Consider the following 15,287-nt stretch of genomic DNA (forward strand, 5'->3'; position numbering starts at 1 on the left):
CATATTCATGGAAGAGCAGCTGGAGGTACCGGCATCAGCTGTTTCACAGCAAACGCTTATCGCCAGCCACGGGGGTTAGACACAAGGCACGTGAGGACCTATTTCCATCCCTGGGGCTTTTAAAGGAATGCAGGTTATCTGGGGTGCAAGGTCCTCAAAAGCAAGGCCGGTACTTCCATTCACAGGCCCAGAACTAACAAGGCAAATAATTCCCTTCCTGCTCCGTTCCAATAACCTGTTTTATATCACTAGTTTGCAGACTCTTTCTAAGAGCTCCAAGAGCGTTAATTCAGAAAGCCAACCCTTTGACTGCAGGCTCAACTTCACTACACAGGTGTCCACAACTCCACGGGAAAAAGCTTAGTCTTCTGCAAATTGAAACAAGTTGAAAAACACTATTACATAAAATTGCTAAGATACTTTATAGCCATGTCACAGACTTGGTAATGATTTACAACAGATTTGAATTGTGCTGCTATATCTGAAACGTTTAAATTTTAGGAGGAGTTTCCTTAGTGGCAACCCCAATCACCTGCACAGTGACAGAACCAAAATCTGTTTTTACAGCATGGTTTTTAAAAGCATTTAACTGAGCTCAAATGCCACAGAAAGTCAATGTCAAGGTCTCTTTAGTTCTTTAGAGTTTCCAGAGTTAGGACAGATCTGAAATGGTCCAGTTGACACCTCTTTTCCAAGGGAAGGGTCCCACAATAAAGAATATTATTCTCCGGCAGCCACCTGCTCTGATTTCTTCTTGTTCCTTTCCCGCCCCTCCACATCATTTAGCCTGTTCCCATCCCGAAGCATCAGTGACACCAAATTAATAAATTCTACCATCGTTACAAACCCAAACAGGGCTAGGTAAAAGATTAAATAGTTGGGTTTTTCATAACCGCACAGCCAAGGAAATTTGCCAATGTCTTTTTATTTGCATATCTGGCAGACTGCCCCAGACAACTAATACATAAGTGACAGCGTACAGGTGTATTAGTTTAGAGTTTGCCTTTAATCTAGAGGTGTCAATTTGCTTCTGTTTTAATTACATCCATCTTGATATGTTATTACAACCTCATGAAACTTCTTCATTATGTGAATGGCTATAAATACATACACATGACAAACAGTTGTTATAAATTTTCTGGTTCAGCAGTGGAGGCACAATATCTTAGCCCACACATCATGTACATTTAAAGTTTCAGTGCTCCCTCTCCTCTCTCTCTCCCCTCTCCCCTCCCCTTTCTCTTCCTCCTCTTTTCTTTCATCTGATATGAAGATATTTTTGTTCCCTATATTTAATGGATCCTCTAAAATTCCTTCCCTAGTAGCAGCATTCTGATACAAATACTATCAGCTTACGGAGCCGGTTCAGCACATGTGTGTCCTTCTGGGCTGCGCCTCTGTGAGAATGTCTGTTTGTCATTAGGCAAATATAAGGAGATTGCACTGAGGTCTTATAAACATGCAAAGATCCACTTTTGTAGCTACATAATTCACAGAGTTTTTCAACACACATTCTGAGGTTGAAAACTTGGCAAATCCATCCACCAGATGTATCTTTCTGATCCCAGAACTCATTAAAATTTACTTTTTTCTTTTTTTTTTTGTAAAGTCCAGCAGACTCAGCTGTTGAGCCACATTAATTGCATTTTTATTATTTTTTTCCATAGTTAAAATGACTAATGCTAGAAGAGTCATTGCCTACAAGCACAATAGCCAGCCAGTAAAAATTACTAGGACTTTTAATCGTTCAGTAATATCCAAATCCCATAAAATAAAGAGAGGCAATTTGGTCCCCTCAAAACAGAAGGTTTTGATTTTCAGTATTTATTTTGAATTTTCTTTAAGGGAAGAAAAGAAAAGAGAAAAGACACAATTTCACACCAGAAGATTCCATTCAAAGGTCAAAGCGCCCTTGATGTGCATTAAAACCCACAACACTAACAGAGTTACAACATAAATTGTCCCCAACAGCAGCACTTCTTTGCTTGCCTTCTTACCACACAGCCTCCTTGGAGGTCAAAACTACTTTCGCTGCCTCCACCCTCCATCAGTGCCCGCTCCGATGGATGTCACATCATGCCCGGCTGTTCAACACATCTGGGTGGCTCTGGAGCAAGCTGGAGAGTGAGCGTTATCCAGCTCTTGCAACAGCGGCGCCTCCCAGCTCCTTCCCCTGGGCCTTCTGGAACCTGGGGACCAGATGCCAGTTTCTAGAGGACCCTTGAAGGACACTCATGGCACCCTCCAGAGACACCCAGTGCTAAGCACCTGGACATGCAGAAGGCAAGATGAAGGTGACAAAGGCGGTCAGGAGCCAGGTGAACAACAGAGCCTACAGCCCCGCAGTTGAACATCCCCATTTCACAGCAACGAGCTGGGCCCTTCGGCTGCCTCTCCTCCATTCCCACCATCCGTGTAAGAAAACTGAAGCAGATTCTCAGACTGAAGGGTCTCAGGTCACTTATGATTTCCAGAGCGAAAATAAATAAAAATCAATGCCTTGAGCAATTATTGCCATGTTTGTAATAGCCTCAGCAATACGAAACGGTCTGCAAACAGCAAAACACAGGCTGTCAGAACTTGCCAGGAGAGAGAAGTTACACTGCTTGTGTTTGGTACCCAGGGGCACCGCTCTCCCGTGCCCAAGAGCCACCTGCGTGTCATCCAGAAGTCAGTAGCAAGCACTTCTGTCTCACTGGTTCCACTTCATGGGCTAAGAAATGAAAACACCTTTATTATACCAGGAGGGTGAGTCTGCAGCTGTAGGACACTCCAGAGCAACACGCAAGCTGGGTCAGCCCGAGGGTGGGTGGGTCACCTGGGACATGGTAACCTGTACCTACACATAGGGAAAAAGGTGACAGTTGCTTGCAGGTTTCGCTGACATGTAAGGGATGTCTGTACCAGGTATTACCGCTGCTACACACTCTCCTCTCAAAACTCACTCCTCTCATAGTCAGCCTATTATGGAGCAAAGCTTCTCACAAACTCGCACGAATTAGGTTCTGGATCTGACCTCTGTTTGATTGCATGGGAGTGTAAAACCTCTTTTAAAGTCTGATACAAGTCTGTTACAATTACTCTGCAACACCAGGAGTACCTCTCCAGAACTTCAGCCACCGAAAAGCTAATCCAACCTAGAACCTCCTGGTGCCTACCTCTACCCGCCTCTCCGACTGAGGTGTGCACTGTCACCCTGCAGCATCGACAAACCTGCCCCAGTTGGTTTCATTCAAATGGTGCCCAGCACAGGACACACCTCAAAGGCTGAAGATTTGCTTGTTTACATAATCCCATCCAACAAAGGACAAGCCCAGGCTTGTAGATGGGAAAGACGGGTTGGAGAGGGTTTTAGTCACCAACAACTAAGTCCCCTTTGCTACTGAAAGTACAAAAAGAGGCAATTTATAAAAGCACTGATTCTAGAGGAGAAGGAACTTCCACTTTGGGAAGCTAGCAAATGCATGTGAGACAGATTAATGGGCGACCATTTCTGCAGAGAACACCAAACTGATCTCCTGCGTGGCTGTGGAGTAACTATTCCCATTTGGACTTGGGATATTAATCATATCAATAATACGTGCATCAGCCAGCATTACGCAATCTAAAGTTCAGACAGCCAGGAACTTGGGCACGTCACATATCAATACACCTCTGCACATCTCCCGCATCTTTGTCTCCGGAGATTTTAAAACCAGTAGGACCAAGATGCACACCAAATACCAAGTAAATCCACAAGGAGCATATGTCATGCAACGTGATCAAATTAAACCTGGTAGGCAAAAACTCACAAGCAGTGCAGAATAATCTGCTTTTTCTTCTGACTTTTATTCCACCACTCCTGCAGAGAGGAGGACGGCACCAAAACTCCTTCCTACAGTATTTACCAGACTAAAGGGCTACCCATTTGGTTAAAACCGTCTCTCTCCACCGCACGAGCGTGTGAACTTCAGCAGTAGTGTTGCCAAGATACAAGGAGAAAAATCTCAAGATATTAAGGTAACACACTATTTAAAGGCAAATAGTACAGCAGAGCTGAGCTGGGGATCTGACAAATTGCCACTGCATGTTCTGCTGTTACAGCAAAACAAATCCCTACCTGCATTAGCCATTTCTCGTTACTTACAAAGTGGATTTTCATATCCATTTTACAACAAAGGACTTTAGAGGACTATGATGTTCTGAAGTGGTCTTCACCATGGCTTGGCATCGAGTCAAAATGACAACAAACTGACTATACAAAAAAAACGCACAGAGCTGGTAATTTGTGGCGCGTACCGAGCCAAACCCCAATGAGAACACAGATACTGAACTGATAAATCATAAGGATAATGTACAAGAACACAGAGAAATGTTGGAAGCAATTTCCCCGCGCAGAACCAAGGCGACGCTGCCTCAGCAAAGCACTGCAGTTCAAATAAAGGAAAACCGAGAGTTAAACATTTCCACATTTCAGCCCGCAACTTCCTAACTCCATTACCCTTTTATTAATTGCATTTGAGACTTCACTAAACTTGAGCTTGGGCTATTTTTAAAACCTATCTGACTCAACTTATTGTTGCTCAGAACAAAGATTAAACTTCTAATTTAGCTGCAGATAATTACAAGGCTGCAGGTCAGACCCCCGGTGTAATGTGGTAGGGTCTTCCAGTCAAACTGAGAGAAACAGTCCCTAAAAAAAAAAAAATAGCAGCAGAGACAGGGGGAAACAGGGGGGCACCTCATTGAGTGAAGAATCATTCTGCCTTTCTCCCAGCTGAAAAGTTACCAGGTTTAATGACTTTTTAAGTGGGGACAGATTTGGTTGAGTATTCCCCCTCGCTACTGACAGCAGGGCTCTCACCAAGGAGCATTTACAAACACAGCAATGGCTCTTACCTGAAACTTCCACTTTTGGTAACAACATCCCCCTCTAGTTCTCAGTGTTCCCATCCAGTCCCTGATATTTCTCTATTGATCTCAGTGTTGTAACTCAATCTTTCAATTACTCAGACCCTTGATGTCTTTCTGCTGATTTTTTTTTTTTTGCCTTTCCCTAGTGATCATTTTCCTTCCAAGTTCCTGATCCCTTACTCTTATTTTATAAACCTGGGGGTTTTTTTGTTTTGTTTTGTTTTTTTTTTACGCTCCTTCATCCCAGCAGAGGCCCCAGATATTTAATGAGAAAGGGTTTACTTTCTCACCCAAATAGCAGAAAAAAAGGATGCTGAGATAAAAACGGATAAGGGTGTCTTCTGTCCTATTGATATGTGGCATCATTCCCGTTAACGTTAAAGAGCGGGGCCAGCGGAGACTACCTGAATCACATTTATCTAAAGAACTTGTCCTTATAGCTTAAACTCTTCCTTCTTCAACTCAAGGCCACTGTGCCTCCTACCACCACCTATGGAATGGCAAAACCCCCCACCTTCATCACATTGTTACCTTCAGGAGTTTACAAGAATATTTATGTAACAATCATAGTCCTCGATCATTATCTGCCTAAAAAAGCAGTTTCAGCTCTTCAACAGCTACCGAACTCAGTGGGAGTTGCGGGTGTCCCCGCCTCCCAGAACGGTATCAGGCTTTTAAAAGTAATTTTAAAGTATTTTAAAAGTAATTCTAAAGTATTTTAAAAGGATTTAGGTGCCCAAATGATAGTAACGCAAGTTTCAAAAAATTATCCAAGAGGTTTCTTTTGTGGAACATGCATCCTGCTGTTTTCAGTCGTGTTTCCAGTTTGGGTTGCTGTTTTTTCAGGTCTGGTCGCTGAGGGTTTTCATCAAGAGATTCAGTTGCTCTGTCAAGGTTATCTTGAAATTTGATCTCAGGTCAATTTACTGTTTCCTCTAAATACACAGTGAAAATAATAAGCGCATCGCTTCGTATGATATCCCAGTGTCGCACAAAACCTAATGCCTCTCACCATCTGCAGATATCTTCATTTAGTTGCTCCCTTCTTTTCTCTGCTGGTCTAAATCTGCAGACTTGCATGTGCAAACAGAGACTAGGACAAACACCTAAGATCTAAGCAGTCAATAAACACAAGAAGGGCTACCAAGATTTGCTGACAGCGCTGAACAAACACCTGATGTTATGATGCTGCTGCGCTAAGGCATGAAGATCAAATTCTTTTTGAAATATGAAGGGATAGAGACAAGGCAAAACAAACTTGCTTCAAATCTCAGAGAATTTAAGTAAACAGGCTAATCAGGCCAGCTAAAAGGCTGGTGAGAAGAGAAGGATTTGGGGAGGAAAGCCACACTGCGAGCCAGTCATTCTGGTGTCCAGCTCAAAGCTTCTGCTGTCACACGGCCAAGCTATTTCTATTTTCAGTGGGCCGTGCCTAGCGATGGGTATCACACAACCGTTATTAAAGCAAATTCCTGCATTCAAATGTATACACAGAGCTACACTGTCAGCGCACGCAGACACACAACTGAGACCCTGGTATCTTCAAAATCTTCCCGTTATTCCCACATTTTGTTTCTGTAACAGTAGTGTCTCTATTTTAAAGCCCACATCAGCTGTTAAGCTTTACTCCATCTAGTCTCATATTATCTGTCCAACGTGTAAAACTGCCGTAGCTAACATCTGCCTAAATCACACAAACGCAGTGGAACAATTGCTTAAAAATTATTTACACTAGGTGGATGGAATCATCTGACACAGAATTTGAAGCTCATTAAACAGCTCCTTGACAAATATTTGTCAGCATTTCTCATTTGTAATTAATTATATTGGGCTTTACCTGACGATAATTTAGCATGGTCTCAAAACAGACTAATGCCTGCATGCTGAACAGAAATTAGCTCAGCAAATGCACAGTGAGAAACTGTGCCAGTTTTATGAAACAAGAATCCCCATTGAAATGCAAGTCTCCCCCTCCCTGCCCCACATCACTTCTGTCTGCGCTTTATAAATATGTGTGTCCCATTTCAGGCTTGTCAGATGAACCACCTGAGTTGAAGCTAAACAAACATCTGCAGAAAAACCTCATTACCTTACTCAGTGTTCAGAAAACCTGAAACCAACTGCTTACTCCATAGGGATGGTCAGAGCTGACTCAGGAAACATGAAGTACTTCCCAGGCTTTAAGCTATCTTAACATTCAGGTCAGATTTCATTTCTCATCGCAGCGAACCATCTTCACCACGGCATGTCAACAGCCATGTCACGTCGGTCTCCTGCCCAAAGTCCTCCACACCAGGGGGTAGGAGGGAGACAAACATCTTAGCAAAATCTCACCTCGCCAGAGAGCTCCACAGAAACCTCCTTGCCAGCACTGCCAGAGCACATCATGGAGACAGTCACTCCAATGGACGGATTTATCGCATCTTGAGAAACGCCCTTTTCCTGTCATACTGGTGTCCAAAATGCTCACCTGGGTTTGGAGAACCTCACGCTATTATTGTCGGTAGCAAACACACCAGCCATGCAGCACGAGCTACACCAAGCTGGGGGAAGCGGTCAGCTTGACAAGACACGGATCACACTAACACATGTACCAAGCGTCTGCGCCTTTCCCTTTTTACAGGCTGGCAGGCTTGGGGAGGTCAGGGAAGTGATGTGCGAGTAACTGCTCTGGAGTAAACCGCAGAGACTCCTGCTGTTAGTCCCAGCAAGGCTACTCACAGGGGGATCTGGTGTGAACCAGATCAAATTGTAGGACCACATCTCAGCTGCTTAACTACAGAGTAAGTGCTGGCTTCTGATGGAGAAAGCTCCAAGATGCTCCCCAGTGCAGGGGACAGGCCTACACTGCACCTCGCTACACCAGTCTGGCAAGGCCAGGCAAGGATCGGTCTGGCCACATCTGCAATGACACTGCATTTGCTCAACTGTCACTCCAAGGAAAAAAAAAAATTAAAAAATCAAGAATGAGAACCCACTGTCTTCATTCAACTCCCTCTTCCCCTCTCTTCCCCACGCAAACATTAGAGAGATCAAGGTATGGGCTGCCATAAACCCAGAGACAGATAACTAGAAGCAGATGGCCTCTATTTCTACACCAAACAATTTACACTTGAGAAGCATGAGAAGGCTACTGATACCTGGACAGAAAAGCAGCTCCGAGAGTGGGAGCTGGTTAAAAATACAGTTTTGCTTCAAGGGCTGGGAACTTTTATCAACATAACCAAAACAGACACGGATGACTCCTACTGAAGCTACAGCAACCATGGGATATGTGTTTTTCTTGTGCGGCACCTGTGTCCCCTTGCCATCTACAAGCTTCACACAACCTGCTATTTTACACAACTTGGGCTTTTTCAGTCACCCCAACAAAAAACATTTAGTAAAGGATAGATAAAACACAGCTATATGGAAATTCTTGTTCTTGTTTGCAACTTTATATACAGAATTCACAAGAAGATCCTGGGGTGACACCTCACATCCACCCAACACACACCTACTGCTGCAAAGATGTCTTCATAAGCAGAGAGCTCAGCCTCGTCCCTCTGCAGTGGCGGTCCCCTCCTGCGTGAGCCACCACCTGCCTGCTTCCCCTCTTCCAGACCACGGGTGAATATGTTCTGCACTTTGGTTCTCACTGTTTTTCCACATCAAGCAGACAAAACACTGACCGTGTCTGCACACTTTCAGCTGTGCTAAGCCTGAGAAAAGGCTGAAGTTCAAGCACAAAGCCTGGGCTGGGGCAGTCTTGTCACATGCTGGGCACAAGTGTCTTCTGGAACCTGGGGAAAAACCTCCACGGCCTCCAGCGAGCTGGGGGCAGACCCAGAGCATGAGATGTGTAAACACCAGGGCACCTCTCCATGGCACCCAAGGCTTCTTGTCTCAACTCAAGCACGTTAACACCTAAACACCTCACCAAGGCTGAGACATCTCACTCCACCAGCCACTCACAACCTCCTCACCAACACTAAAATCACAATAAAAAACTTCAGGCTGCAACATACACGGTAATTCCTGCCACGCTGGGCTTGTGCCTTAGACACCTTCATCTCCCTCTGATCCTCAGAAACAACTTTCTCAACATACGTACCCAGCTGCAGGAAAAAGCACCTAACAATGATTTTGTGACATTATTTCTCAACGCAGCATGAAATCATTAGGTCAAAATGTGCCACCTATCACATGAACATTAAAAGTATGTCAAGTCTCAGTGTGCGAGCTATTGTTTTATCTGAATGTGATATTAGCTGGCAGAACTGGGTAATGTTTCTGCGCTCCTTTTTAGTAATATAGGATTACGACAGGATACAAGTAGTAGCCATTCTTGGCTTTGCAAATAGAAAAGAGCACAGCAATTATTTTCATTTCAAGTGGAAAATAAACAAATAAGAAGTGAAGCAGAATAAAGATGGTTTTTAAAAAGCCCTACCAAGTTCTGACCATAAAACTTGCTCTTTTCTTCCCCTCCAAAAAGGACTACAGCCAAATTCTCGAGTCCATATTCCCATAAAATCCCTAACGATGCAAACTGGGGCTTTGTCTGAGGAAGAACAGAACTTTGTCTGAAACAGAAGCATGCAAAACTCACTGGTGCCGACAAACATGTATTCACACTCCTCCTCTCTCTGGTTTGAGCAGGGCACTGGTGCAAGGGCTCACCAGGTGAGAAATGGTGGCAAAATTGAGTCTCGTCATTACCTCAGCATTTGCTCATTATTGCTTACACAAGTCTAACACCAACCATGTGGGCAGGTTTGTTGGAGTGAACAAATCCTCCCTTGAATTACACCAGAGTAAGTTCTCTTGGAGGCGTTAGTCTGGATGGATACAGGTGTAACCAAGGACAAAATGTGGCTCCAAAACAAAAAAAGAAACAAAACCAAACAAAAAACAACCCTGAAAATGCCACAAAGTATTCCTGGCTAAATATTTAAAGAGCTTAAGAGCTACACAGATTTTTTTTGTTAAACAATCAGCTTCATCTCCGCATTTATTTTGACAGTTCATAATCGTTCCAGTTGTGACTCCGGCGCACGTAAACCCAAATAAATCTGCTTTTCGCCACGGCAAACTTCTCCGGAGCAGAAGTTAAAAACAACAAAGCCCTTCAAACAAACGGGCCGCAAGCTCCCCTTCCACGGCCGCATCCCCATCGCGACCCTGGCCGGGCTGACAGCGGTTCCACGATCGTGGGTGGGTGGGTGGCGGGTACACGGCGGGGGGGACCGAGGCCGGGGCGGGCGGAGGGAGGGGCCGCCCGGGAAGCCCCCCACGGGTGGCTTCCCGGGCGGCCCCTCCCTCCGCCCGCCCCGGCTTGCCTGCACCCCTCCTTCAGCATTTTGGGGGTGGGGGGAACAACGACTGGTGCCCCCCGTGGAGTGGGGAGGCCGCTTCGCCCACCGCGGGGCCCACTCGTGACGGGGAGGGCGGCAGGACGGGCGCCCCTCCACCCATCAGCAGCACGATCGGCGAGACCGAGAGAAGAAACATCCCCCACCACCCCCCACCCCCCACACACACACACCGCAGCCCACGCCGCCCCGCGGACACGAGTGGGCGGCCCCGCCGGGACACCGCGGTGCGAGAAAAGTTTGATCCGTGGGAGGGGAAGCGCCGCCGCCGGGGGAGAGCGCACAACTCCCCGCTCCCCTACCCGGGGCGGGGGGGGACGGACATGGCGGGGACAAGGGGGTGGCCGCCCCCGGTCCCCGTCGCCACCGCCGCCGCGCCGGAGCCCCCCGCCGCCCGCCGGGAGCGGCGCGCCGCGCTGCAGGTGTCGGCGGCGGGGAGGGGAGAAGGGAGGGGAGCGGGGCACCCCGGGGACGGGGAAGGGGCGGCGGGACCGCCCCCGCGGGCACCCCCGGCGGCGCCGGCCCGGGGGTGTTGGGGTGTGGGGGGGTGAGGGTCGGCGGGGGGCCGTGGGGGGGTGTCCGGGTCGACGTCGCGAGGGCTCCCCCCGCCGCTGCCCCCACACAATGAGGCGCACACAAAGCGCCGCCGCTCCTACCTCCAGCGCCTCGAAAGTGACGAAGCTGGACATCGCGAAACCGTCGATAATGTCCTCTTCGGCCGAGGAGGACTCCCGCCGCTTCCTCCGGGGGGGCCGCGGCCGGGACGGCGGCGGGGGCCCATTGTCTTCCTTCTCCGAGCCCGAGGAGGAGAGCGCGGCGGCGGCCCCGGGGCCGGCGGCCCCGCCGGCGGCAGAGCCGCGCCGCCCGCCTTTGGCTCGCCGCTCCCGGTCGCGCTGGGACCGCGATCGCCGCTTCTTCCGAAGCCCGTTGCATCGCGCCGGGCCATCCATGTCTCTCGCCGGCTCTCCCTCTCGCTCTCGTCCCCCCCCGCCCCACCGCAGCCACAAATCCGGCTCCCCCGGCGGAATAACGGGGGAGGGAGGGAGGGAGAGAGGGAAGGAGAAAGGGAGGGAGGAGAGGACAGCAAGGGGGTGGGGGGGGATGAAAGAATCCGAGTGCGGTTCCACCACCACCAGCAGCAAGCACCAAATGTAAGAGATTCCTATAAGCGAGCCAAGGAAAGTAATGGCTGATCTCAGGTCGCCTTTGTAAAAAAAAAAAAAAAAAAAAAAAAAAAAAAAAAAGCGAGAGAGAGAGAAAGGGGAAGAAAAAAAAAAAAGCCTCACCAAGCAGGCAATAAATCAGAATAGCGGAATGCTTTGATCAAGGGGCTGGGAGGGCGAGGATCTCCGAAAGAGAGGAAAAAAAGCAGAAAAGAAGGGGGAAAAAATAAAGAAAGGAGAGAGACCCGCTGGAAGGAGGGAGCTGAGAGTATTTCCTTGCACAAAATTTATTTTCTTTCTTCCTTTCCTCCCCAACTAAAAGAAGTTCCAGGAGGAAAAAAAAATAAAATATATGTATGTATAGATGTATGGAGCTCTCTTTCTCTCTGCGTGTGTGCGTGTGCAGGGAAGGGTGCAGCCTTCCCCTCCCCACGAACACGCACTCCTCTCCCCCTCCTCCTTTATCTCCCTGGATCAAACACAATAATAATAATAACGATGCATCCAGATGCAATTTTCTCAGGCACCGACCAAGGGATGGACTCTGGAGTGGAGCTCGGATCCCAGCCCGGCCCCTCCAAAAACAAAACCAAACAATAAAAGAAAAAAAAAAAAAAAAAGAAAGAGAAAAAGGGAAGGGAAAAAAAAAAAAAGAGCCCCAAAACACGCCCACCCACCCCAGCTATTAATACGGATCAATCATGGCAAATTCATCGGATTAATTGTGGCGAGGAGGGGGATGCTGGTGGTGGTGACAATAGATCCGGGCGGAGAGGAGGCTGCCCCCTCCCCAAAAACGACAACAACAATAATAATAAAAAAAAATACAGAGCGGTGCCGAGGCTCGAATACGCTCCAATGGGGACGGCACCGGTTGTGTGCTTTCTGCTCCCGCCGCTGCCTCCCCTCGCCTCTCTCTCCCCACCGCGGGGAGGGGGCTGCAGCCGGGCCGGGCCGCTCCGCTCCCCCCGGCCTGGCGGAGGGACCCGCCGCCGCCGCCGACCCCCGCGGCCGCGCAGCCGGCGCGGGGCGGATGGCGCTGCTGGCCCCCAGCGGCCGCCCGGCCCCGCGCCCGCGCCGGTCACGTGGTAGTGGCGGCGGTGGCTGCTGCCGCCGCCCCGCCCGCTCAGCCCCGCGCGAAATGCGGCGCCCCGGCCGCGCGAAATAAGTTGCGGGCATGCGCGGGGGGCCTGCGCACTCGGGCGGGCCGCGCCGCCCCCCTCACACCCGTCCCGCCACCCGCCACCGCTTCGCGCCCCCGCAGCCTCGACTTTCTCCTCGGTTGTGGCCGTCCCGTCCTCCCCCACCGCGGATCTGCCCCCTCATGCCCGGCCATTCTCCTCCTGCCCTCCGTGGCCCTCGCCCGCCTCATGCCCCTCTCCACCCATCAGCTTTCTCCTCAGTTTTGGCCATCCTGCCTTCCCCCATCCCTGCTCTCGCCCTCACGTCCGACCCTTCTCCTGCCCTCCATGGCTTTCACCCACCTCATGCCCTTCTCCTCCTCATCCTGTCAACTTTCTTGTCAGTTTTGGCCACCTTCCCCTAATCCTGCTCTCCCCCTTATGTCCCTTCTCCTGCCCTCCACAGCCCTCAGCTGCCTCACACCCCTCTCCTCTTTCTTCTCCCGTCAACTTTCTCCTCAGTTTTGGCCATGTCATGCTCCCCCATCCCTGCTCTGCCCCTCGTGCACAGCCCTTTTCCTCTTGCCTTCCATGGTCCTCACCCACCTCACACCCCTCTCTGCCACAGCCTCTCGTCTTCCTCCTGTCAACTTTCTCCTCAGTTTTGGCTGTCCTGTCTTTCCCCATCCCTGCTCTGCCCCCTCATGTCTAGCCCTTCTCCTGCCCTCCATGGCCCTCACCCATTTCATGCCCCTTGCCTGCCTCACATCCCTTTCCTTCTCCTCATCCCATCAACTTTCTCCTCGGTTTTGGCCATCCCATCTTCCCTCACCCCTGCTCTGCCCCTTATGTTCAGCCCTTCTCCTCCCGCCCCATCTCCTTCCCTCAAGTCCCATTCCCTGCGGGCTCGGAGCTACCTCAGGTGCTCATCCATCACCACCTCGGCTGCTGCTGGGCGCTGCACCTGCCCCTGCTCAGCCTCGCGTGCCCAGGGCTGTCTTCTGCGCGGGGACATGGTGGGCTGTCACCCTCCTGCTGCTGCCCCGCGAGGGGAACCCACAGGCCTCTGCCCCGGGAGACCAGGGCTGCAGCCACTGCCATGGCAGCACCCCAAGATGGCTGCCACCACACAGGTGGTGGGCCTGCAGCAAAACAAGCCAGGGCATCCCACAGCCACAGGGTTTGGCCACTTGCAGCTCATCTGTCCTTCACGCTGTCCTCCCCATGCCGTGTGCAGCCATCGGCCTCCCTTGCCCTTGGCTTTCTTCTCTCCCCTCTTCAGGTTTTCCACCACAGTTCTGTGGAAGGGCCCTGTTAAGACATATTCACATGTCATGGCACAGAAGGACTATGGAACTAACAAATTTACTTCTTAAGCATGTTCTTACAGTTGCCTTTCTCAGCCACTGGTTCTCTCTCCTGCCCAGGGGAACTGGCTGAGGGAAAAGGCGTGGAAGGAGAAGGGTGTTTGAAGTTGTTCGGTCTGGCTTTGTGAGGACAGCTTTAGGAGCAGACACCTGGGAATGAGATTTGCTAGGAAGGAAAAAGGATAGTGGAGGAGTAAAGTGGAGAAGAGAACCAAACCCGTGGAGTCTTAACATTCAGGATGGAGAAGAGGGGCTCTGGAAGTGCAACATTGGTTTTCCTCTGTCTGCCAGACGATCAGGCTGTTGCATAGTTTGAAATGTATTGGGGGAGGTTAGAGGGAAATAAAGAGAAAGGGACATCATTTAATGCTCCATCTTTAGAAGAACCTTGTCTTGGAGTACACAGCCTGCCTCTTGCTGCCTCCATTTCTCTATCGACACATCAAGAAGGGCCACAGCATGGGGAACGAACACAGGCTGAGAGCGTTGGTGTTTGTATTTTTCCAGCAGTCTCCCTCTAGGCTTCTCTGACCCTCAGGGGATGATGCTCCGCTTGATTGTATAATATGTTGTTTACCCTGTACCCTAATCCTCAGGCCACCGATCAAGTAATATTCTTAATATATTTTCTGTGAGCATTAAGTGGTTACGTGAAACACTGGGAATCAGATACACCTCCTCTTCCCAGAAAGCAAATGACAGCTTTGCCACCTCTCCCCACACCACATCTCCTGGGCGGCACGCTGGGGCGTATGGGTGCAAACCAGAAGAGGAGGAAGCACAAAGCTGTCAGTAATCTGATAGCGTGCGAGCGTGTACCTTACAGAAGGCCACACTGCTCATTGCAAAGGCACATGGCTAGTTTTTAAAAATTCTCAAACCTTAGATCTCCCTGTTCAGGTTTTTTTTTTTTTCTGTTTAACAAATTCATTGCTCTATCTTGCTTCAGGTTCTTCTGTCTCGCTTATAGCTGCCTGCCAGATCTATATAATCTGACTATACAGAGGAAGCTGTAGAGGTATTGTTGAAGTGATACAATTTGTGCATACAAGCAAGCTCAAATATTGCAAGGTCTCTGTCTTCTGAGAAATATTAAGCTTTACTGTATCAAACAACTGTTACCTGTTGGGTTTTTTGGAAAATAACTATGTAATTTTCAGGGCAATGTAATTGATTATAGTTTCCTGCACATCCATCACCATTAAAGTGACTTAAGAGACCTGTAGTCGGATACATTTCTGCAGACACTCATTGCATGGCTGAAATTCTACTCAGTCTGTTTTCTTCTTGAATGCACGTATGTGGAAAACAGAAACGATACATGATTTATTTTACATTCTTTGTAGAAGCGAATCCCTAGATTTGCATGTCTACAGAAAAAATAAGATT

General features: G+C 49.0%; 1 protein-coding gene across 5 annotated transcripts in view; it reads right to left on the reverse strand.

Annotated features, from left to right (window-relative positions):
* The window catches only part of AUTS2 (activator of transcription and developmental regulator AUTS2), a 798,001-nt gene extending 786,594 nt beyond the window's left edge, over positions 1–11,407 (reverse strand). For 3 of the 5 annotated variants that reach the window (XM_063341185.1, XM_063341187.1, XM_063341183.1), the window contains exon 1: positions 10,904–11,407. In XM_063341185.1, the coding sequence (XP_063197255.1) occupies positions 10,904–11,197 (294 nt within the window). In that variant the 5' untranslated portion in view covers positions 11,198–11,407. The remainder of the gene's footprint in view (positions 1–10,903) is intronic. The other 2 variants (XM_063341188.1, XM_063341186.1) reach the window with 1 other exon arrangement.
* Positions 11,408–15,287: the final 3,880 nt, after the last annotated feature.

This window comes from Chroicocephalus ridibundus, chromosome 7 (genome assembly GCF_963924245.1).
Source record: "Chroicocephalus ridibundus chromosome 7, bChrRid1.1, whole genome shotgun sequence".
NCBI lineage: Eukaryota > Metazoa > Chordata > Aves > Charadriiformes > Laridae > Chroicocephalus > Chroicocephalus ridibundus.